Consider the following 26,005-nt stretch of genomic DNA (forward strand, 5'->3'; position numbering starts at 1 on the left):
GCCAATTCCATGATGCTCCCCACCGGGAGTGAGTAATTCCTCCGTAGGCTCGCTGGTCGGTGAGGAGTTGGATGAGATTCATCATGTAATCGAGTTAGTTTTGTTAGGGCTCGATCCCTAGTATCCACTATGTTCTAAGATTGATGTTTCTATGACTTTGCCATGCTTAATGCTTGTCACTTTGGGCTCGGGTGCCATGAACTCAGATCTGAACCGCTTATGTTATCATCATTATATCCATGTTTTAGATCCGATCTTGCAAGTTATAGTCACCTACTACGTGTTATGATCCGGCAACCCCGGAGTGACAATAATCGGGGCCACTCCCGGTGATGACCGTAGTTTGAGGAGTTCATGTATTCACTATGTGTTAATGCTTTGTTCCGGTTCTTTATTGAAAGGAGGCCTTAATATCCCCTAGTTTCCAATATGGACCCCGCTTCCACGGGAGGGTAGGACAAAAGATGTCATGCAAGTTCTTTCCATAAGCACGTATGACTATTTACGGAATACATGCCTACATTATATTGACGAACTGGAGCTAGTGTCGTATCGCCCTAGGTTATAACTGTCTCATGATGAATATCATCCAACGAGTCACCGATCCAATGCCTACGAATTTATCTTATATTGTTCTTGCTAAATTACTACTTTATCATCATTGTTACACTTGCTACAAAATTACTGCTATCACTGTTACCGTTACCGTTGCTACTGTTACTATTATCAAAACTACCATATTACTTTGCTACTGATCACGTTGTTGCAAATAGATAATCTCTAGGTGTGGTTGAATTGACAACTCAGTTGCTAATACCTTCAAATATTCTTTGGCTCCCCTTGTGTCGAATATATAAATTTGGGTTGAATAATCTACCCTCAAAAACTGTTGTGATCCCCTATACTTGTGGGTTATCAATGAGCAGCCCCCATAGCCATCCAAATAGAGCGCGCCCGGGAGAGCAACGAGTTCACGGCATGGAGCCCGCGTAGCCACCGCCGTTTCCGTGTTGTATCATCATGTCTAGGAGGGCTTTACTAAACTACAAACAGAAAGTAAAAAAGGAGCTAAACTAAATGCAAGCAGAATTTGAGTTAGTGAAGCGTTCTCGAGGGTTCCAGAGTCATCCCTTCTAGTATGATTAGTTAGTTGATCGTGCATTGCAACCAAGGCATATATATTCAATATCAATCATGTCCGACGTATACCGTATACTCACGGTCTTCTAAATGTTGATAAGACTTAATTTGATTTGAGAACAGGTAGGGAAAGACAAGGGAAGTTTTTATTTAGTCGAGGTTTTGGTAACATTTGATTTAATTTTTGGTATGAGTAGGGGAAGACAAATAAAGTTTTGATTGAGTTAAGATTTTGATAATAAATTGATTTTGTTTGATTTGATTGAGTTAACGCAATACATGGTTTTGGAAAGTACCAATTTTTATTATTATTTCAAGTTACTCTATTTACATTGATTTTTACTAGCACATATGCCCGTGCGTTGCAACGAAAAAAAATTGATGTTTTGTGCACGCATAATGTCGCGTAGCACCGGAAGCACTACGAAGAACATGCAATGCAACATCCTTTTACAAAATGAACATAAAAAATAGGATGCAATTTATCCGTGTCCATATTTTCTTTGCGGGCATAATCTCTCACTAACTCCGTTTAAGTATAATCCTTCCTTTAGTTTTTTTTACAGCATAATCCTTCCTTTAATTACCATGACGTCCTCACCCGTTTTAGTCGGGAATCAAATCCTTCCTTTTCTAATTTAGTAGCCCCGCCACAATGAAGCCTATGAATCATTCCTTTTAATTATCCTACCTTTTTACCCCAAATCCTTCATCTAATTAGCCCCATTTATTTGAATATTCCATTTATTAAGCCCACAATCGTTCTTTTAATTACTCCATCGGTTTACCCACAATCCTTTCTTTAATTAGCCACATCTATTTAAATATTCTATTTAAGTCGTGTTCAATTCCCACAATGTTGATTATTGTTGACCCAATTCTTTCGCGGTCTCCATAAAAGCCCATAGAAGGCCCATCAACATACAAGTACCTAGCTCAGACGGCTTACCGTGTGTACGAGCGAACCGTACGAAACTTTAGCATGCGCTCATACCAAACGAAAATCAATGAAAAAGACTAAACCAAACTATACCTATTCCCACAATCGTTCTTTATTTATTCCACCGGTTTACCCACAATCCTTTCTTTAATTAGCCACATCTATTTAAATATCGTATTTAAGCCGCGGTCAATTCCCACAATGTTGATTTATATTGACCCAATTATTTTTTGCAGTTTGTAGACCGTCCATAGAAGGCCCATCCACATACAAGTACCTGGCCCAGACGGCTTACCGTGTGTACGAGCGAACCCTACGAAACTTTAGCGTGCGCTCATACCAAACAAAAATCAATGAAAAGGACTAAACCAAACTAAGCCAAACCAAGAATACCTATTTCCTTTAATAGTAGGTATAGGTATAGGTATAGATATAGATTTATGCGGCATCTGTTGAAATTATCAATAAAAACTAAAAGAAAACCAAAGTGGATGGGAAGATACGGGGAGGAAAAAACCGTGGAGGTAGAGGCGACCCTACCAAAGTACCAACTCCCTTTTAACGGTTGAGATCATGCAACTCCAGCGCGGATCATGCACGCACAATCCAGACTCTTCCGCGTGCGACGCAAGGAAGAGGGGTCAGCCGATTGCTTCGTATGGTCGCACTGGCACACGTTTGCCAGTCATTATCACGTCAGTTTCAGAAAGAGCATAGCGCACAGGCGACAAGCATGTAGCAAAATACAAAAGGCCAACTCATTTCCTTCATTGGCCAGGCACCATGAGTCCATGATCATTCTACGGGGAGATACAGAGCACGTTAGCCTAAACGGTACAGATAAGAGTCTGCCACTCAGCCTGCTGAATGCATCGCCGCATGGTGGAAATAAACTCCCCTGAAGCATGAGGTGGGTAGGCTGAACCATATATGGAGTCGAACAGCGAGCCATTGCGCATATCAAGAACGTACAGGGGGCGTGTCCCTACCGGACGGTGCTGATGAAACGCGACATCGTAATGGCCTGATGCTGATGCCTTGGAAAGGAGAGAGGCCTTCTTTCTTACGTGACTTGGATATGCCAACCAGAATGGGAGGATTTTACTCCCCTAGGTGAGATGACATCTTCGCGTTTGGTGGGCTAACGCCGGTAGGAAATTCACAGGGGATATCGCCGAGAGCAGTGATGATCTCCGTAGCGCCGAAGCGCCAACTTCGCTTGGTGTTGTTCATAATATACGGTCTTCAGAGAGAGTACTGGTCTGCAAAATGGGTACTGAAGAGCGTGTATGTTAGTTTACTACTGCTGGTGAAGAATTGGACATGGAAATAAAGCAAGATCACCTTGTGTGCAAAACCTGCCTCAGTGTTGCACAAATTATCTCAGGATCCTTCCTTTCTTTTTCTCTGACCAGGTTGGCCCATAAATCAGCAGGTTTGTCCTACCAAACTTCCTGTCAGCTATCTGCGATATTTTTTGAGAATAAGTGAGCAACTGGAATCCAGAAAGCCTTGCGTCAGTATTTGAGTGGAGTAAAGTGTAAGAAACATGTACCTTTATTAGCTTTCCGCAGGATTCAGGCATATCTGTTTTCAGTGGGTACTCAACTAGCTACGGAGAAATATACCATGGTCAGAAATATGCATAAAGAACCAAACAGTTATGATTACTCTCTCTGTAAACTAATATAAGATCATTATATCTTATACTCCCTCCGTCCCATAATATAAGGTGTCAAAAACGATCTTATATTATGGGACGGAGGGAGTATTAGTTTACAAAGAGGGAGTACTATTTACAAAGAACGCAGAGCTCACAATGAAGCAATCTTCTCCAACCAACGGGGACCTTGCAAGCTGATCGAGTAGTGTACTGTAGTTGACCTCAACATATGGCGGCGTTACGCTAATATAATCAAAAGAAGGATATCTACCTGAGGGAGGGAAGGTCAGAAAGTTGTAGTCAGATAACAGAAAAACAATTGCCGTTCAAATAAGCCAAATCTTGCTTCAGCGATTTACCTCACACAAAATCTGACCACATTTCAACAACTATGCTGCCTAAAGTATAGGAGATGCAGTTCTATCTTGCAGAAAATGTATCACAAGTCATTTACATGCTCTGATATTCTCTGCACAGCTGCACTTCTGGCATATATTACTACTTTTATTACGTAACAACACGTACATGAACTGTCTATCATAACCACGGTCATCACATCATTGTTTCAAATACTACTTGTACGCAATAGATTTGGTTGATATTTTCATTAACACATGAACTGCATCGTAACGCTGACAAGGATGTCAATGTGTCAATCTGCTAGCTTTTGTATTGCACGCATGCCTTCATAGAATATCTTTTCCTCCTAGTTTACTTGCAATTGTCTCATTGTTCACCTCGTTAACTTAAGTTAGTGATGTTGTGCTTCCAAAAAAAACAAAAGCATACCTTTAGATTTTTCAGCATTGTCCAAGAAGTTCTCGACACGGAGCATATGTATGTGCGAAGTATCAAGAAATCCAGTACAGTCCAGATTAGGTTTAAGAACCTCAGAAATAACCCAAGGGTCCAACTCAACAAAATGCGCCTAAAGGAAATAAACAAAAAGATGAACGGATGAATCACATTAAATCATTTGTATCGTCTAACAAGTCAGAATTAACTACTTTTGTCTCTAACCTCAAAAGAGGTTTACACAGTTGTATCTAACAGAATTAGAAAGCTAACTCCAAACTGTATAACTAGATTAATTCTGAATAGGTTTGTGCTCTCGTGCATAATTAATGAATGATAGGCATGCATTCAGTACAAATAGTCATACACAAGAATTTCTGTGTACTTTACTTGAAGCATTTCAAAATAACTTAATAACTTGCAAAGCTAGATTCAGCATCATAATTTTTCCCATCTGAATTGAGATACAAATGGAATGTCAAGAATGATTCATTCTCTTCATAGCCAGGACCATGTTGATTTCTAGCATTCGCGACTAATAAATAAGAGCGTGTACAAAATTGAATATATGTTGACTGCAGATATACCTATGTACTCTAATTACTCTACACATAATTAGACTACATAGCACATAAATGGATGCTCAAGGGCTCACTACTCTGTGGAAGATACTCCGTATTACTTAGCAATTAAAAAACAATACACTAAAATTTGATCTAGGAAAATGCATTTGAATATTTGGTTGTTCTATATTGATGTTTCGACTAAGCTCCGGAAAAACCTGTGAACAGCCTCGGCTCATAGCTTCAATTCCTACAGATCCAGTACCACTGTACAAGTCTAACCACAGACCAGGTTTGAGTGAAGCAGGAGAACCACCAGCTGACTGCAAATCATAGCCAACAACCAACAAAGATCTATTAGCACATCCGGAAGATGAAACTTGTACAACTGACATAATCAAATCAAGCTAAGTAGTACTTGTATAATGTCAAAGGCTGCTCCTCGGACAACTTCCATCATCGGACGAACATTCCTATCTTTTGGTGATAGTAGTTTTCTTCTGCGTACTTTCCCAGCTAGTACCTGAAAGAATCAAAAGAACTTTCAATCTAAAACTACCGCAGTGTTACATTAATTAGAGAGACTTGTAGGCAAAAGTGTATGAACAAGTTCGTGCAAATATCCTGCAGATTACACCCATCACAAGGACATGCTTACAGGATCCATGAAAAATGGTAGATCTCCAATTCTGAAATTTATGACTACGTTAGATACAATTTGGTTAGCCAGAAAAACAGTGAGTTGTGCCAAACACCTGCCTTTCTTACAGAAGACAAGTAGGCAACAGGTAGTGCATTCGCCATTAGTTTTCGAAAACACTAACGCCCACACGTGTGGGCGTCTGGCAACTCGCCCACACGCATGGATCCTCGTCCAACCAATTCTGCACGAATCTTAGCGCGTTCTAGCAGTTTTTATGTGCCACGTAGGACTAAGCTGGTGTGTGGGCATTCATCCGGTCGCCCACACGTCCTTTTTCACCACACGGGAGGCTGGTGTGTGGGCGTTTAGCAATTCGCCCACACACCAGTTTTCACGCACGCAGAGGGGGCTGGTGTGTGGGCGTTTATCACTTCGCCCACACGCCTGTCTCCTCGCCCACACCCAAAGCTGGCAGTTGCCATGTGTTTCTGCAGGGTACATGGCAACTGCCCTAGCTTTGCTTTGTAAGCAGATGGCAACTCTCTTTTACCCGAGTTGCCATGTGTTTTTGCATGGTACATGGCAACTGCCCTAGCGTACACGTAAGCAGATGGCAACTCTTTCTTTTACGTGGCAACTGCCCTAGCGTGCTTGTGAGAACATGGCAACTCTCTCTTTTACCCGAACATGTTTTTTTGCCATGCCTTTTTGTAGTGCTACATGGCAACTGCCTAGTGTTAGTGGGTGGCAACTCCTAAGTTTTGAAATCATGGCAACTGCAGTAGACCAGACCATACATGGCAACTGCAGTTGAGCAACCATGGCAACTGTAGTTGCCCGACATGGCAACCGAAGTTCAGCGACATGGCAACTGCAGCTAAACGAACATGGACGAGGGTCTGGACCATGGCAACCGTGGGACGCGCGGTGACTGTACGCGGGGCGTGCGGGACCACGAGGTACGAGGCCTGACGTATGGGGCGTGTGGGCGTTATCTATTTCGCCCACACGCACGCGTGTGAGAGGGATCGGGAGGGAAAAAAAGAGGTGCGTGGGCATTACTTGTTTTGCCCACACATAGGTGTGTGGGCTGTTCCTCTTACACACCACACGAAATGTGTGGGCAAACCCCCTAACGCCCACACGTGTGGCACTTATCGACGTCCTTAGTTTTAATGGTTGCTAATTAGTCACAAACAAATAGTGTCTTGTATTTACCCATGCATATGAACAAGAGCATGCTCTTTCTCAGAAGTTGCAGCCTTTACTTGATTTCATTTACAGAACCTAACATATTTGTAACAACAACATGGCTGCATCAGGCTCAACATTCATATCTGGATTCAACTTGCAGCCCAAGTCCCCAGCTTTAGCTTTGTTCAAAATGATATATACCGTGCATTCCGAGATGATACAAAAATAAGCATTGTTTGACTGCTTCCATAACTTATAGATGAGCCCATCATAAAATAATACGCAGACATGATGCATCAGACCACCTGAGGAATTTTACAGGTGCCTAAATGCAAGGACCACAAATCATGGGGCAGCCAAAATTGGAACAGACAAAGCAACACTTACATAAAACACAAACTGTATCCATAAGGACTACACTACTACAATTCTGAAGCAAGCTATATGTCCCCCAAGCAGTGGCCAGTGGCCACGGTGCTATGCCACCACCATCGACCATCACAGACATGTGGATGTGGTCTCTCAATTCATCTCAAACAAAACGCAATGCACAGTGTGCAAGCATTAGTATAATCACTAGAAGGTACCAGGATTAAAACGCATGAACGTACGAACGCACTCCACAAGCATGCTAACAAGCAATGCCGCACTGGGAAGATCATACACGAATCAGAACCTAGGAAGCGGTTACGGTCCAAACCTGAAGCATCTTATGAGTCTCCCGGCGCTCCACCGGCCTGGCAGGAGCAAGAGCGGCCTCCTCCTCCCCTCTACCCGACCGCCGCATCCGCCTCTCCCTCCTCCTCTCTTCCTGCAAAACAGAAAACCCACTCAAATCAGCCCAGATGAGAGAGAGACGGAACGTAATACAACGAGAGCACCAAGGGGTCGATGAGCAAACCCTGGGATCCGGCTCGGCATCCTCCTCGAAGTCGTCAGGGTTGAGGCCGTAGCGCTCCAGGAAACGCCGGCGCTCCCTCGCCGCCTCCGACGCCGCCGCGCCCTTAGGAGCCGCGGAGGCGGCCACCCCGAGACGGCGAGCGGGGTAGCGGAGGGAGAGGCGCCTGTGGTTTGGACTGGGGAGCGACGGGAGGAAGGGGGCGGAGGCCAGAGTGGAGGAAGCCATTGGCGAAGAGCGGTGGAAAACTGAAGCTTTTGCCGGGACGAGGGCGAGAGGGGATAAGGGGAGGTTTTTCTCTATCCGTTGGTTCAGATATTCTCAATCGTCTGATCGAATTTGGACGGTTCGGATAAACACAGCTGACATATTTCAGGGACTTGTATAGAGAGGAAATTGCATCAATGCACATATTGAAGGAGCGTACCAATCTGTGATTAGATGGTTGAAGGGGCAGTGGTATCCCCAGCCCACCAGGGTCAAGTCCTGATGCTTACATTATTCCTAGATTTATTTCAGGATTTTCGGTGATGCGCTTTCAGTGGGAGGAGACGTTCCCGTCGACGACGAGGTGCCTATGGTGACTTCGTAAATTTCAAGATAACATGCCGGCTCAGTCTCTCGAAGGTGCTCATAAGGGTAGGGTGTGCGTGTATGCGTTCATAGGGATGAGTGTATGCGCATATGTATGAGCGCTTGCGTCTGTACTGATGTTAAAAAGAATGCACATATTGAAGGACTACTGTAAAAAAATAGAATTGTGAGAAATTTCAATAGATGATGCCCCAACGATTGTTGCAGGAATTAGTTGAAATATATTTTGGTTAGATTTGATTGCATGAAATATAATATTTGAATTAATAGAATAGGTACTAAACTATACTAGTAGATGACATGTGATGTCTTGTGATCAGACTAATGCAATTCTACATGTCTTCGTGCCTATATGTCTTTACACGATGTGTCGTGGAATAGTCACGGCAGATGTCCTTGTGAAAGGACTTAGTCGTGGAGCCATCGCAACTAAGAAGCTTAAAGGGGTTAAAGCGGGACAAAGGACACGAGGGTTATACTGGTTCGGCCCCTTACGGTGAAGGTAAAAGCCTACTCCAGTTGAGGTGGAATTACTAAGGTTTCGATGACCAGGGAGCGAATCCGCTATGCCTGGCTACCGATTTGATGTTATCTCCCCTAAGCCGCCGGCGGGTCATCCCCTTATATACACGGGTGACCCCCCGCGGCCTATAGAGTCCCGGCCGGCTTATAAACAGTATCCGGCTTGGTAACTAGTTAATCTTGCCTTACAACACAAGTCACGCCCTTACGACGGTTTATCACTACGGGCCTTAAATCACCTACGGGCTTTAGGCCCTTTATTGAACCGCCATCTTCAAGCTTTGATATTGGGCTTCATATGATGAATTACCTTAACGTAACCCGGCCCCTCCTGGGCGGGTTACGCCAGTAGTTATATCCCCAACATTAGGCCCCAGATTGATTTGAACTAGTTCATGTCGATCTTCAATACCTTAAGAAAAAAACTTCTGGCTTCTGCCTGTGCAAAAGTTATGACCCGCCGTGACGTCATCTTCTGGATTCCTGATAACCCGCCATGACGTCATCTTCCATTAAATTCATTTTTTATTCTGTCATATCCCAACGGATCTTTATCTTAATAACCATCCCGAAAATCGAGGTGTCGGAGCCGCTGGGTAATCAAGTTCTCGGCCTCCTCGTTTTTCGCGCCCACTTATCAGTCCTCCCTTATAAATAAGCACGACCAGGTCTTTTCTCATTCTCCCCCTTCCTATCATCTTCCTCCTCTCTCGACCTTGCTGCCGCTCGAGCTCCGCCGCCGCCGCCGTAACAGAGCACCTCGTCTTCGTCGAACTTGGCCGCCGCATCAACCTGAATCGACCAGAGAACAGCGGCGATTCTCCGCAGTGAATCTGCAGCCGTAAGTCTCCTCCTCGAACGTCAGATCTGCATTAGGGTTTCCGAGTTCTTCCCTGTTCTTCGTGGTTCATCACGGTCTCCTCGTAGTTCTTCCATTGCGGCCTTATTTGATCCAAAAGCAATATGGAAACTTATGCGGTAGCTATTTCGCGTCCATTTTTAATACTGGCAGATCCCTTTCCTTCGTACAAAGGCCTCACTAGAACTCCCGAACTCATCTGTACCTGTTTTTAGGTCTAGAATATTTTCTTTTCTGAACGACCATTTGATCCAAAATAACAGCTGCAACTTGTGAAACTTGTTTGTGCGACACTTAGGCAAAAACTGTACCCATTATCCATGACGGCTCTTACCGCCGGCTTAACGAGGCAATGCTCAATGAATGATCCTGATCACTCATAGTGGATTTAAATAAGTTAATTGCTACTGTTTCCCATGGCGGCTTAAACAATCTGACATAATTAGCCATATATCATTAGGCCCCTTCGTAAGCCGCCATCTTGAATATGAATTGAAGTATTTTCTCCGGCTTAAATTTGAACCGGAAATTGTATTTTGTCATAGGCTTCCATCCTTCATAATGCCGCCCAAGGCTCCCAAAGCACCTATCACATGCAACTGGGTTAAATCCACCGTCACTGATAGCATCTTAGACGGTTTTGTGAAGAGTGGTCATCTGCCGAAGAAAGAGATCTTGTCTTATCGCGCTCTTGACCCGTGAGAAGAAAAACCTCAACCCAAGGATGGGGAAGTTGTCATTTTTACTGACCACATGAGCCGGGGCTTTGCTCCACCCGGCTCAAAAAATTTCAGAGACGTCTTGCACTTTTTTGACCTGCGGCCTCAAGACATCAGACCCAATTCCGTGTCAAACATCTGCAATTTCCAAGTATTCTGTGAGGTGTACCTTGGAGAAGAACCCAGCATACTACTCTTCAAAGAGTTATTTTATCTGAACCGTCAAAACGAATGTGCCCACGGGCCCAGTTTGGAACTTGGTGGGATCTTAATCCAACGACGTAGAGACTGCCTCTTCCCTTATGCCGAGCCGCCGAGTCACCCTAAAGATTGGAACCAAACTTGGTTCTACTGTCAAGACACTTCTCCGGCTGATGAGAACCCCTTGCCCGGCTTTCGCGCCCTGCGCCTGCAGTCAACTCACCCTTTACCAGATAAATTATCTCCGGCTGAACGTCAAACACTTGCCCCCACTATCAACAAGATCAAAGCTCTTCTGGGGAACGGCCTAAACGGCATTGACTTGGTACGGGTTTGGATTGCCGGGCGGGTGATTCCCTTGAGCCGCCGCCCCGGCTTGATGTGCGATTACACAGGCCAGAAAAATGATCCTCTACGGCACAGTCCTGACGACTTACCTGAGGATTTCATTGATGACATGACCAAGTCTCTTCTGAACGAGAACCTAGCAGATTGCGGGAAAACGGGCTTAAGTCCTTTCTGCAAGGCTAACCCGGCTCCAGTGGTAAACCATTAACTTGAGCATCTTACTTTCCATTTTGACAATTTCATCTTTACTCAAACTCTTGCTATACTTTACAGGCTGGTGATAAATTCTGAAAGGTCAAGTATGACCATGAGGCTGCAAAGAAGGCTAGAAAGGCCAAGAAAGCCGCCAGAAAAGCCACTGCCCGTAAGAAGGGGAACAAACCTAGCGCCTCGGACATGTTTCATCTAGATGATACCTCCGAGTCAGAGGTAACTCTTGACTCTTTAGGCTCCTTCTTTAACCATCTTATTGACACTGATTATCAGCAGGAGGATACAGGAGCAAGTCATGCAGTAACTGAAGAGGTAACTATAATTTCCTCCGACTCCGAGCCTTTGCCACGACAGAAAATCCGAACGGTAACCCGGAAAGTAAGATTTTCACATCTTTAGCTTATCAAGATCCTCAATTTCTTTTGAAGCAACAGATTCACGAGAGTCGGAGGCAGACCCGGGCCAGTAAAGATGCGGACCTCTCCTCCGGCTTACCCGATGCAACAAGAAAACGCCGGGCTGAGGTTATCTCTGATTTATATTCTTTGTATCCTTTGGCGGGTTTTACTCGTCAACCACTCAATTCTTCTGACTCAAACTATCAGGGAACTTCACCTTCCTCCGACGAATCAATGCAGTCCAGCATGCCGGCTTTCAAAACTGCTCCAGGGTAATGATAATCTGTTTATCTTGTGCTTATCTTACTCATGCTTTTTGTACTAACCCTTTAATTTTCAGTGTACAAGTAAAGCCCAGCAAGAGGACGAAGAAAAGTAAGCCGGCCGAAGAGCCAGTCTTTGCTGAACCGGAGCTCAGAGCAGCTGCTGCTGATACTTCCGCTCATGAGCCATCGCCAGAACCGGCCCATGACACTCCGACTCTCACCACTGATCCGCTCTTCGAACAAGCCATGGAAGGTTCTGAAGATCCGGAGAACCCTAGCCCGGCCAAGGCGGATGACCCGGACGTCGAAATCACCCGGACTGACTTCGTTGAACTGGGAAGCCCCACTGCGCTGGCCAAGTGCTCTGCCAAAGAAGAACTTCTGGAACGTCGCAAAACCCGGCTGGATGTCACTGATTATGCTCATCTGAGTATTGGAGAAATCGTCTCTGGTTATGTAAACCAAGTGCACAGCAGCCGGGATCTGGAAGTTGATATGGTGAGACAGATACACCAAAAATCTGAGGTATAACTCTTGTTGCTTGTTCCTTAGTTATCCTTACTAGGCCAGCCCCCAAGTCTATTACTTATGATGAAATATGTTATAGACTTGTCATCAGCTTAATAATCACTGTAAGAAAACCGGCTTATCCGGTAGCACCCAAGGGCCGGCTTAAACAACATGGTTGAACCGGTCTTCACCGTATTTTAACCAAGTACTTGAACAGCAATATGCATTAGCCCCCAAGTGCCAAGTATCTTTGCTTGCAAAGTGCTTGGGACTTTATTTCCATGAACCGCCACTGTAATTAGAGCGCTTTAGCATACATTAGCCCCCAAGTGCCAAGTGTATTTGCTTGCAAAGTGCTTGGGACTTAATGTTGCATTATGATAATCCTAACTGTAACCCAGAATTTATACATGACGCCATTAAGCAATTTGAATCAGAAATCTCCGACTTGAAGAATCGCCTGAAAACTCAAGAAACTGAAACCCAAAAGGCGAATTCCAAGTTTGAAGTCAGTATATCCGCACAAGAGAAATTGAAAAAGAAGTTTGAGGCAGAAAGAAAGGCCTGGGCGGATGAGAAGACCGCTTTACTCAACCGGGCCGAACAAGCGGAGGCCACTCTTGCAGAAACAACCGCCGAGCTATCCGGCTTAAAACGCCATATATCTCAGATGGTCTCAGCAATCTTTGGTAAGTTATTCTGTAAGTGTTAGCTAGCATGAATCTTTTTCAACAAACATCTCAATTGTCCTCAGCTCACCTGACCTTGTAATGCAGGCTCCAGGAGTGCCAATCTCAACCAGAACATCCTGACAAAACTGAAGGCTGTTTATACCCTGGTGGAACAACTCTACACCGGGTCACAACGCGCCTTAGCCGTCGTGGCTCTGTCAAATGAAATTCCCACTCATCTGGCGGATGTGCTAAGGCGGCTTGACGTGCTACCTCAACGTTTCCAGGAATTGAGACGAGCTTCTGCGAGAGCCGGAGCCATAGCTGCTTTAAGTCGGGCCAAGGCGTGGCTACCGGAGCTAGACCCGGCCGACATCGCCCTTGGGTATCCCAGTTTGAAGGAGGATGGCACCCCATTTGACCAGAAGGATTTCGCCGCTTGCGTGAAGGACGTACGTCCTGTGGCCACTCTGATCGGTAATGATACGGATCTTAGCAAATATCAACCGGGTTATGACGCCGATAATCAGAGAATTCCAACACCACACTATGAGGCAATCAGTCTGATCCCTCCCCCTCATAAGCATTCTTTCGCCCCTGAAGTTGATCCGGCCGGGTTAATTGATGATGAAGCTGAATTTGAAGCCTTGAGTGGCATTGACTGGAAATCATCAACCTTCCAGGACAGGGAAACAGCCGAAGGAGCGGAAAGGGATGAACCGGAAGCTTCAGCCCAACAACACCTGTGATCCCTCAGGCGGCTCATGGTTATGCCTTGATAAAAAACAATGCCTCACTTTTTGGACTCGGGGAGTCATGTAATAGAGTAGGAAAATACTTAATGTTGTCGTGCCATTGCGCATTTGTGTGGCGCTCAACACTTCTTAAGCCGCCATCTTATATTCACCCGTATTATCCTGATCCTCTGCTTTCCTTGCTTTAATTGTCCTGCATATAGAACAAATCACAAGTACCTTGGCGGCTTACCGCCTGGAGGGTCATATATTTTACAGATAACTCGGAGTTTGTAACAATCATAAAAACCGGTTCTCAATCATATCTTTGAGACATAATCATAACAGCATACCTGTGATCCTTCGATTATGCTGCCGGTCTATGTGATCCGAACAATGAGGTTGAGAAACCAACTGCGGTTTATCAGCACATATAATATTTATTATGTGCTATCAACGTTACTGATCAAGGTTAAGCCGGTGGAATAAAAACCACCCGTGAATACTTTAGATATGATCAAAAAGAACTTCAAGTAAAATCCAAAACATTGTTTGCAAGAAGAAATTTCAAAAAACCTTAAGGCCTCTGGTTCGAATACGACCAGAAAACCGCCCCAAAGGGGCCAAGCTAAGATTCGAATACGATCATATAGCCCCCAGTGGCTTTGGCGCTGCCGATCAAGAGGGTACCGACAGCTATGTTCTCTTTGGTTCAAATACGACCTATGTTTGAACAGGAAGCCCCCAAATGACCTTGAGAGTTGACGACGCTGATTCGAATACGATCCGCGTCGGTTCTCAAAGGGGGTTGAACTATGGTTCAAATATGACCAAGAAAACTCCCCAATGAGCTCGGCAGTGTGCCAATCAAAAGGGTATCGACAGCTATGTTCTCTTTGGTTCGAATGCGACCTATGTTTGAACAGGAAGCCCCCTAGTGATCATAATTTTTAGCGGCTAGATTCGAATACGATCGTAAGCCGGATCAGCCCCCAAATGACCATGTGAGATCATAATAGAAATAGCAATGACACATTTACCTTTGAGGGGAAAAAAGGACAGAGGTCCTGCTTTATTATTTATCATAATATATACATTGTCACGGAAGTATGGACATTATGAGAGCCGGTGGCTCAAGTGTAATAAGGCCGAAGCTGAGCTATATTCCACGGTCGGCGGGTCTCCTCCTCCGACTTACGTGAATCTTTGTGCTCTTGAACATCGATGAGGTAGTATGACCCGTTGTGCAAGTTCTTGCTGACCACAAAGGGCCCTTCCCAAGGTGGGGATAACTTGTGTGCATCTGTTTGATCCTAGATGAGCCGGAGCACCAAGTCACCTTCCTGAAAGGTTCTGGACTTAACCCGGCGGCTGTGATAGCGGCGCAGGTCTTGTTGGTAAATCGCCGAGCGAGCTGCTGCTATATCACGCTGTTCATCCAACAGGTCAAGAGCATCCTGACGCGCTTGTTCATTATCCGTCTCAACATAAGCCGCCACACGAGGCGAGTCATGGCGGATGTCGCTAGGGAGAACCGCCTCGGCTCCGTAAACCATGAAGAAAGGCGTATAACCCGTAGACCTATTAGGAGTAGTATTGATGCTCCATATCACAGAGGGTAACTCTTCCACCCAACAACCCGGCGTCCGCTGCAAAGGGACCAAAAGCCGGGGCTTGATGCCTTTCAAGATTTCCTGATTGGCTCGCTCAGCTTGACCATTGGATTGGGGGTGAGCCACTGATGAAACATCAAGTCGAATATGCTCTCGTTGACAAAATTCTTCCATGGCGCCTTTAGACAGATTGGTACCATTGTTAATTATAATGCTGTGTGGAAAACCAAAACGAAATATCACCTTTTTCATGAACTGAACTGCCGTGGCTGCATCACACTTACTAACTGGCTCTGCCTCAACCCACTTTGTGAACTTGTCAACTGCCACCAAGAGGTGGGTCTTCTTATCCTTGGACCTTTTGAAAGGTCCAACCATATCAAGCCCCCAGACTGCAAACGGCCAAGTGATTGGAATCATCCTCAACTCTTGAGCCGGCACATGAGCACGTCTTGAGAACTTCTGACAACCGTCACATTTACTGACTAAGTCCTCTGCATCAGCATGAGCCGTCAGCCAATAAAAACCGTGACGAAAAGCTTTGGCCACAAGGGATTTTGAGCCGGCATGATGGCCACAATCCCCCTCGTGAATCTCTCGTAAAATTTCTTGCCCTTCCTCAGGGGAAACACAACGCTGAAAAGCCCCAGTGGTACTGCGATGATGCAACTCACCATTGGCAATTATCATTGACTTAGACCGCCGAGTTATTTTTCTGGCCAAAATTTCATCCTCAGGCAATTCTCCCCGGGTCATGTAAGCCAAGTATGGCACTGTCCAATCTGGGATAACATGAAGAGCCGCCACCAACTGTGCTTCAGGGTCTGGAATAGCCAAGTCTTCCTCTGTAGGTAACTTGACAGAAGGGTTATGCAGAATATCCAAGAAAGTATTAGGCGGCACCGGCTTTCGCTGAGAGCCCAGCCGGCTTAAGGCATCAGCCGCCTCGTTCTTTCTGCGGTCAATGTGCTCTACTTGGTTACCCTGAAAATGCCCAGCAATGGCATCAACTTCACGGCGATAAGCCGCCATGAGGGGGTCCTTGGAATCCCACTTGCCTGATACTTGTTGGGCCACCAAATCTGAGTCGCCAAAGCACCTCACCCGGCTTAAGCTCATCTCCTTGGCCATCCGAAGACCATGGAGCAAGGCCTCGTACTCAGCTACATTGTTAGTACAGGGAAACATCAACCGTAGTACATAACAAAATTTGTCACCTCGAGGGGAAGCTAACACGACTCCAGCCCCCGAGCCCTCCAATTGCCTGGACCCGTCGAAGTGAATAGTCCAGTATGTGTTATCCGGTTTCTCTTCAGGCATCTGCAGCTCTGTCCAATCGTTGATGAAATCTACCAATGCTTGTGATTTGATAGCCGTGCGTGGCACATATTTTAAACCATGAGGCCCAAGCTCAATGGCCCACTTAGCGACTCTTCCTGTGGCTTCTCTGTTTTGGATGATATCTCCTAAAGGAGCAGAACTAACCACAGTGATGGGGTGGCCCTGGAAATATTGCTTAAGCTTCCGGCTTGCCATGAATACCCCATAAACGAGCTTCTGCCAATGTGGATACCGTTGCTTGGACTCAATAAGTACTTCGCTGACGTAGTAGACCGGCCGCTGAACCGGATGTTCCTTACCCGCCTCCTTGCGCTCCACCACGATGGCCACACTGACGGCTCGCGTGTTAGCGGCTACATACAATAATAAGGGCTCCTTATCAACAGGAGCAGCAAGAACTGGCGGTTCAGCTAACTGTCTTTTCAAATCCTCAAAGGCGGTGTTGGCAGCATCACTCCAGACAAAGTCATCTGTTTTCTTCATCATCTGATACCGCGGTATGGCCTTTTCACCCAACCGGCTTATAAATCGACTTAAAGCAGCGATCCGACCCGCCAGACGCTGGACGTCATTTATACACGCCGGCTTAGCCAGAGAGGTGATTGCCTTGATCTTCTTCGGGTTAGCTTCAATGCCTCTATGAGAAACCAGAAAACCCAAGAGCTTGTCTGCAGGAACACCAAAGACACACTTGGCCGGGTTAAGCATCATCTTATAGACCCAGAGATTACCAAAGGTCTCCCTCAGATCGTCTATCAAGGTCTCCTTTTCTCTGGATTTTACCACAATATCATCCACATAGGCATGAACGTTGCGCCCAATCTGATTATGAAGACAATTCTGTACACACCGCTGGTAAGTCGCCTGGGCGCTCTTGAGCCCAAACGGCATAGACACATAACAGAAGGCTCCAAAAGGGGTAATGAACGCCGTCTTCTCTTGGTCCTTAACTGCCATTTTGATCTGATGGTATCCAGAGTAAGCATCCAAAAAACTTAAACGCTCACAACCCGCCGTAGCATCAATAATTTGATCAATACGGGGGAGAGCAAAAGGATCAGCCGGACAAGCCTTGTTTAAATCCGTATAATCCACACACATATGCCAGGTGCCGTTCTTCTTGAGCACGAGCACCGGGTTAGCTAGCCATTCTGGATGAAAGACTTCAACGATGAACCCGGCCGCTAAGAGCCGGGCCACTTCCTCACCAATGGCTTTTCGCCTCTCCTCATTAAACCGCCGGAGAAATTGCTTGATTGGCTTAAATTTTGGATCAATATTAAGAGTGTGCTCAGCGAGTTCTCTCGGTACACCCGGCATGTCAGAAGGTTTCCATGCAAAGATGTCCCGGTTCTCACAGATGAACTCGATGAGCGCGCTTTCCTATTTAGGATCCAGATTGGTACTGATGCTGAACTGCTTAGATGAGTCGCCTGGCACAAAGTCAATAAGCTTAGTCTCATCGGCCGACTTAAATTTCATTACCGGCTCATGCTCCGTGGTTGGCTTTTTCAAAGACGTCATATCTGCCGGGTCAACATTATCCTTGTAAAACTTTAATTCCTCTGTCGCACAAACAGATTCAGCGTAAGCAGCGTCACCTTCCTCGCACTCCAAGGCTATCTTTCGGCTGCCATGAACCGTAATGGTCCCATTGTGACCCGGCATCTTGAGCTGCAAATATACATAACACGGCTGTGCCATGAACTTGGCGTAAGCCGGCCGCCCAAATAAAGCATGGTACGGGCTTCTTATTTTGACCACCTCAAAAGTCAGTTTTTCCGCCCTGTAGTTGTACTCATCTCCAAAAGCTACTTCCAGCTCGATCTTACCAACTGGATACGCCGACTTACCGGGCACCACACCATGGAAAACAGTATTGGACTGGTTGAGGTTTTTATCAGTTAATCCCATACGACGGAAGGTCTCATAATAGAGGATGTTGATGCTACTGTCTCCGTCCATGAGTACCTTAGTGAACTTATACCCACCAACTTGAGGAGCCACCACCAAGGCCAGGTGACCTGGATTATCAACCCGGGGAGGGTGATCTTCCCTACTCCATACAATCGGCTGTTCAGACCATCGCAAGTAACGTGGAACCGCCGGCTCAACAGCGTTCACAGCCCTCTTATGAAGCTTCTGGTCTCGCTTGCACAAACTGGTAGTAAACACATGATACTGTCCACCGTTGAGCTGCTTTGGATGGGTCTGGTATCCCCCCTGCTGCTGATTACCCTGGCCAGATTGCTGGTTAGAACCACCTTGATTACCTTGAGAATTCTGAAAATTGGAATTTGAACCGCCGCCCGGGCCATGAAAACCGCCGCCACCTGAGCCGCCGCCCTGCCCATTGTTACCGTTGAACATGTTGGAATTCTTGAAATCTTTCATGATCGCGCAGTCTTTCCATAGATGAGTGGCCGACTTCTCCCTAGAGCCATGCCTTGGGCAGGGCTCATTTAACAACTGCTCAAGCGTCGGGCCTGACCCGCCAGACCAGGGAGGCTGTCTCCCCTTACGTCGGGGATTGTTACCCTGCGTGTTGGTGTTGGCCACAAACTCCATACCATCATCAGCCTTACGCTTATTACCTCCCTGATTCGCTGGGTTATGCTGAGGGCCCTTGCCGTTGCCATTCTTCTTTCCCTTCCCTGTCCTTTCCTCATCAGACGCGGGATCCTTGGTACTATCAGAGTCGGCGTACTTGACCAGAGCCGCCATCAGCGTACCCATATCGTTGCAATCTCGCTTGAGCCGCCCAAGCTTCATCTTCAGGGGCGCAAAACGACAATTTTGCTCCAACATTAAAACCGTAGAGCCGGCATCCATCTTATCAGACGAATGTATTATTTCCTTGACTCGGCGTACCCAATGGGTCATAGACTCGCCTTCTTGCTGCTTGCAGTTAGTCAAATCCACAATTGACATAGATTGCCTACATGTATCTTTGAAGTTTTGGATGAACCGGGCTTTCAGCTCTGCCCATGACCCGATGGAATTAGGTGGCAGTCCCTTTAACCAAGTGCGGGCAGTCCCATCCAACATCATGGTGAAGTATTTGGCCATTGCCGCTTCGCTGACCTCTAGCAACTCCATAGCCATCTCGTAGCTTTCAATCCATGCTCCGGGCTGTAAATCAGCCGTGTAATTAGGTACCTTCCTAGGTCCTTTGAAATCTTTGGGCAGACGTTCATTACGGAGAGCCGGCACCAGACAAGGGACACCTCCGGTCCTCGTAGCTATGCCTGCCTCGATAGAAGCCGTCGGATAAACCGGGAGGGGTTGGTAAGCTGTCAGCTGAGCCGCCTGCTCCGCCTCTTGACGCGCTCTGTCTTGGTCTACCGCGTTAAAGGCTCCGTTATGCGCCAGGCCGTGGCCAGCTGGCAAGTCGCGGCGTCGGACGTTGCTTGAGCCGGTCGCTGAAACCATGTGTCTGCTATAACTTGGGCTCCGGTCTGGACGAGGGGTTGAATGGATCCTGTCCCGGCTATATGAATATGCCTCCTGTTGTGCCAGAGCCGTCTGAAGAAGTTCTCTGACCCTGCGGGTTTCGACCGCCGTTGGAGAGTCACCCTCGACTGGGAGAGCCGCCAGTCGCGCCGCTGCAGCGATCATGTTTTCCAACGGATTAGAATAATGACCCGGTGGTATCGGCACGTATTGAGGTGGGGCAGTATTCACACGGGGAGGCCCCATCACTTGCGGCTGAACCGGTGTGCCAGTCCCGGGTGCCGTGATTTCTGGCGGGTTACTGGGCCCTGCACCGGGCGTGTTGAAGAGGTTTCGAGGATCATAAACCGGAGGGAGACGAGATTGAGCCTTCTGATGCCTCCTTCTCATGACCTCATTAGATGCGTTCTGATCCATCATGAGCCGGAAAGACTGCGCCTGAATCAGTTGAGTCTGGGCGTCCAGAGCCGCCCGTTCTGCAGCCATCCTGATTCCCTCCGCTGCCAGGTCTTCCTTGGCTCGTGCTATATCCAGCTTTAATTGTGCCACCTCCGCATCATGTTGAGCTTGATCCGCTGGGACGACCGTGGCGGTTAGCAGGGCAGTCATCTTATCTGTGAGATCCATCAGCACCTGAGCCGGCGAGTGCACAGGGCCTCCTGCCCCAGCGGCGGAGTTTTGAACAGGTTGCGTGCCGGCCATGAAGATTCCAACCCGGCTCGGCGGCTCAAAAGGGTCCGGAATACTGTCGCCATCAGAACAACCCCCGAGCCTGTCGTCTCGGAGTTGATACAACGAGTCCGTCTCACCTGTGGATGATTCATCGTCAGAGCAGATGGCCGTCTCATCGCTAGATCTAGATCCTTCAGAGAGTCCTCCGTGGATGCATCCCACGAAAGCACGCTTCAAGGCGGGCAGAGTCCGGGCGGGTCTCGCACGCTGAGCCGTCTCGATGAGGTCGGTGCAGATGTCCGGCTCAGGGCCCGGCTCGCCGATCTTGCCAATGAAAACGTGGATTCCGCTGAAGGGGACCCGGTACCCGTACTCGATTGAGCCGGCGTCGGGGCCCCAGCCTGTGTCATTGATGTAGAGCTTGCCGCGACGACTCTTGGTCATCCGGCCCACAGCGTATCCCTTGAGCCCTTCAAAGCTGCCCTTCAAGAACTCAAATCCACCGTGCGCTGGCCCCACGATGGGCGCCAACTGTCGTGGAATAGTCACGGCAGATGTCCTTGTGAAAGGACTTAGTCGTGGAGCCATCGCAACTAGGAAGCTTAAAGGGGTTAAAGCGGGACAAAGGACACGAGGGTTATACTGGTTCGGCCCCTTACGGTGAAGGTAAAAGCCTACTCCAGTTGAGGTGGAATTACTAAGGTTTCGATGACCAGGGAGCGAATCCGCTATGCCTGGCTACCGATTTGATGTTATCTCCCCTAAGCCGCCGGCGGGTCATCCCCTTATATACACGGGTGACCCCCTGCGGCCTACAGAGTCCCGGCCGGCTTATAAACAGTATCCGGCTTGGTAACTAGTTAATCTTGCCTTACAACACAAGTCACGCCCTTATGGCGGTTTATCACTACGGGCCTTAAATCACCTACGGGCTTTAGGCCCTTTATTGAACCGCCATCTTCAAGCTTTGATATTGGGCTTCATATGATGAATTGCCTTAACGTAACCCGGCCCCTCCTGGGCGGGTTACGCCAGTAGTTATATCCCCAACACGATGGGTGCTTCAGAAAACAGCCACAAAAGATCTTGTATAGAAGCTTTTCTCTCATCAACTCTAGACCGTGAGTGTGCAGGTGTATAGTGGATTCACGATAACTTCAGAAAGACCATCTCCACGTCGTTTTGGCGCGCGGCCGCACCAAGCGAATCCTGGAAACCAGGGTCGTTAGATCAGTTGGGTTGGGTAAGAAATCAATGGCTAATAAATGCTTCTATGTGATGAGTCCAAGTTCAAAAATTTGTGTACTACAGTAGTAGTAGATGTCTTTTTTCATGCATATTTGCATGTTGAGACGGACCATATGACTCATGTTTGCATGTTAAGAGAAATAGGTTAGTGAAGACTAACTATTTTTAGATATAAAAGGTACGTGAACGAGGTAATGACTAATAAAAAAATCTTAATTGCGCCGGTTAGTCGGTTGACATCAAATTCAAAATTTGGTGCCTTAGAAGGTGGGTGACTAGGTTAATATTCGGCTTGAGCAGGTCTTTGAGTCTTCGAGGTGGCCTTCGCCGCCTCATGTTATTTCGGCGGCACTGCCAACGCCTTCTGTAACACCCGTTTCATCCGAGCTAAACTTTGGCAATCGATTCGGGGTTCCTCAACCTCTTTCACGGCAATCCACGATGCCATGTGCGTTGCTGGACTAACCAAGGGTCACCCACACCTTGGCTACACCACCTTCACCGTCGATGTCGTCATCACGAAGAACTCCCAGGGGATTTAGGATTAACTTGGTGGAATCATAAATCTAGGTCTCATCTTTCTTTTTGCTCACTCAAATTGAACTTTGGAGCTTTGCTAAGAGAGAAATGGGAATGTAGAAGACCAAGACTTGTTGAATTTCGTATTTGATTGTCTCCCTTGGGAAGAAGGGATCAACTTTATATGGACCCCAAAAAATGCCCACTATTTGACCATTTCAAGCCAGCTTGGAGACCCCGACGCATTTCGGAATTTCGGGGTCCTTTCGGAAAATACTCCCAGCTAAACAGAAGGGTCAGACCACATCTGTAGGCCTTCCCGAAGTAGTCATGGAGTCTTTGGAGTTGCTTTTCCTATAACTCGGTAGTTTCAAAGAGACTTTAGGAGTGCATATGGTTCGTTTCAGGGATGGATATATATATATATTATTCTTCATCATTTGTTAAACCACTCTTAATAGTATGGTTTTTCTATGACAGAAAGATAGAGAAATGTAACCACAAAATCTAAAGATGTGGTTTATGTTCATCCTTTTTTGTTGGTGCGTGTGTGTGGGGGGGGGGGGGCTCGAACCACCTTTATATCATTTTCATGGGACTAAACACAAGTTTTGTATACTTATGAATTAGGCCCCTTTTGGATCCTCTCCATGATCCAGCTTCCCGAAATAGCCATGAGAAGCCAACCGAACGATCCAGCTCCAAGAAGCCCGCTCATGGAGAAAGAACGGCCCGTAGTGCAAATTTCTGGAGCAGCGGACGCGCAACTTCGTGAAAACGAGAAGGGGAAGTTACTCGAAATTATGTGGGAATGCCCTTCCAAAGTGCCATCCTCGAACAGTTTTCCTCTCACTATGAGCCACCGAACTAGGCCTAAGGCTCCCTTGGGCTGCCAGCCCATGCTAACGGAGAGGAGCTGCTACAGAACGCATCATGCTCCTGTTGGATGGCTTCTCGGGAAGCTGGTTATTCGGTGAAGCTAGCGACGTTCCAAACGGGACCTTAATCCTTTGTCATTACCACGGGAATCCACATGTTGGCTAAGGCATCCTTTTAGTCTCCCACTTTTTAGTGGATGATGACAATGTGATTTATATTTGAATGCTTCTAAAAATGAATGTTTTTTATTAGATATGGAGTTTGCACCTCTAGATTTATGATTTTTTTTACTTTTGAATGCAAAATGCACAAAATAATGTTGATAGAGGCCCTGTTATATATATTTATATTTCAGGTGGATGGAAAGTGATCAAGATATCTAATAAGAACACACTTGTGTACTAACCAGCGAGTGAGACATGTCATCGAGCAAATACTAGAACTCACTTCACTAAAGTGCATGTGTGTGACATGGCATATGCATAACACACGTATGAGAACATCAGGAACACTAATGTTCTCTAATATGATGGATGGTTTTTAGGATCCATCCCATGAAGACGATTTCTATAAGATTGACTTGTACACACCGATTACATCCATATATTGGGTTCCAATATACCTTAGCTAATAATCTAGATTTATAAACTTTCTTTATCTGGTTACATGCTTGCTGAATGCAAATAAAAAGGAATTTGGTTGGTTTAATAAGCATGATCTCCACACACAACCCAAATGAAAGTTCACTTATTTTTTGAGTTCGAACGGAAGTTGACTAGAAGTGTTAGTGTTAGATGACATAAGAAGTACAAATGGAAGATTTTTTTTTGCCATAAAGCTCCAAATTTTGCCATGTGTGTAATTTTTTTCTCATCTGCTCACATTATTGCTGACCAGAAATAAAACAAAATTCGGTTGGTTTAACAAGCATGATCTCGATCCACACAAACCAAATGGAAGTGTTAGTGTTAGATCACATGAGTAGTAAATGTATAAGAAAAGAGTGCCATATAAACCGGAAATTGGCTATGGCTCCTAGGTGCATATGCACTCATTGTCTAAATACACATTTTGCAAAGTTGAAAAATTCCGAACAAAAACCCCGCGTGTATATCCGAACATTCTATGTGCGCGCACAAAGTTTTCGGTGTTTTGGCTCCTAGGTGCATATGCACCTATTGTTTAAATACACATTTTTAAAAGTTGAAAAATTCGGAACAAAAATCCGGCGTTGGAGAGTTTGCCCACACGCCTGCACCACGCACGTAGATGTATCCAACAACATCCCATCTATTTGAAAGGTAACTGTTGAGGATGGCGTTCAAGTACCAGCTCATCCTCTGGGCCGCCCTGGTCATCGTACTCGCCGCGGCCTCAGCCAGCGTCCAGCAGGCATGCATTCCAGGGCAGCAGATCACATACGACTCGCTTCATGCCTGCAGCGACTACGTGGTCAGACAAACATGTGGCTTTGAACCCTACTACGTCTCCGTCGAGACGATGAAGAAGCGGTGTTGCGAGCAACTGTCGGGCGTCTCGTCGTACTGCCGGTGCGAGGTGGTGCGCATCCTCATGGAGGGGATAGTAAATAAGCGGGGTGAGGTCGTGGGCAGCCTCCTCCAGGATTGGCCTAGATGCAAGAGCTTGACGAGGGAGTACATTGCGGGCATCGTCGGACGGGGGGAGTGCAACTTAGAGACCATCTTGGGCCGCCCGGAATGCCCTACTGCCTATCTTGGAGCGGTCGTGTAACTTTATATATAGCTCTAGCGTGAATAAGCTAGTTGCATCGATCGATGGATGAATCACATACATGTATCTATGTGCATGCATGTGTGAAAAATAGCAACAAAGAGCATCCAAGGGCAATTGCAAAATAACACCATCCTAGAGCCTATACTTTAATCTTATTATGTTAAGATGTGCTGTGGTTAATTAGCTACAAATATAGCTTCGGCCATAACGCAAACATGGTGTGCGCGGCACAGTAGGGTTTGATCCCCCTCGATTGGTGGCTACTATTTTTTTTTGCTTTTGAATGCAAAATGAACTAAGAGATTAGTGTTGATAGAGCTCCCTTATGTATTTATATTCCTGACGGGTGCAAAGCGATCAAGATATCTAATAAGAACACACTTTTGCACTAACTAGTGAGGGAGACATGTCATCGAGCAACCATGGCATATGAGTATGAGAACATCATCGTTCGTGAGTTCTCAATATGCGATGGACGTTTTCTTGCATACGTCCCATGAAGATGGTCTTCATATACTGGATTCCCTATATATATGTTAGCCAATCCAGGTGATATTCTCATCTGCTTACATGATTGCTGACTGCAAAAAATAGGAACTTGGATGGTTAGGTTTAGCGAGAATATGATCTCCACACACAAACTAAAAGAAGGCT

General features: G+C 46.4%; 2 protein-coding genes across 3 annotated transcripts; one reads left to right on the forward strand and one right to left on the reverse strand.

Moving 5' to 3' along the window:
• Positions 1–2,816: 2,816 nt before the first annotated feature.
• On the reverse strand, positions 2,817–8,131 carry LOC123096036 (putative rRNA methyltransferase YlbH). 2 transcript variants are annotated; one of them, XM_044517618.1, is made up of 9 exons: positions 7,840–8,131; positions 7,639–7,749; positions 5,520–5,624; positions 5,320–5,424; positions 4,533–4,671; positions 3,899–4,014; positions 3,636–3,692; positions 3,443–3,545; positions 2,817–3,356 (listed from the first exon to the last, which is right to left on the reverse strand). In XM_044517618.1, the coding sequence occupies exons 1-8, from the start codon at positions 8,062–8,064 to the stop codon at positions 3,459–3,461; spliced, it is 945 nt and encodes a 314-aa protein (XP_044373553.1). In that variant the 5' UTR covers positions 8,065–8,131; the 3' UTR covers positions 2,817–3,356; positions 3,443–3,458. The 2 variants fall into 2 exon arrangements, with proteins under 2 accessions (XP_044373553.1, XP_044373552.1); XM_044517617.1 differs by having other exon boundaries at positions 3,425–3,545.
• Positions 8,132–24,910: 16,779 nt separating this feature from the next.
• Positions 24,911–25,348, forward strand: LOC123096630 (trypsin/alpha-amylase inhibitor CMX1/CMX3-like). Its single transcript, XM_044518391.1, has one exon. It carries the CDS (start codon positions 24,911–24,913, stop codon positions 25,346–25,348), a length of 438 nt encoding a protein of 145 aa, XP_044374326.1.
• Positions 25,349–26,005: the final 657 nt, after the last annotated feature.

This window comes from Triticum aestivum, chromosome 4D (genome assembly GCF_018294505.1).
Source record: "Triticum aestivum cultivar Chinese Spring chromosome 4D, IWGSC CS RefSeq v2.1, whole genome shotgun sequence".
Taxonomy (NCBI): domain Eukaryota; kingdom Viridiplantae; phylum Streptophyta; class Magnoliopsida; order Poales; family Poaceae; genus Triticum; species Triticum aestivum.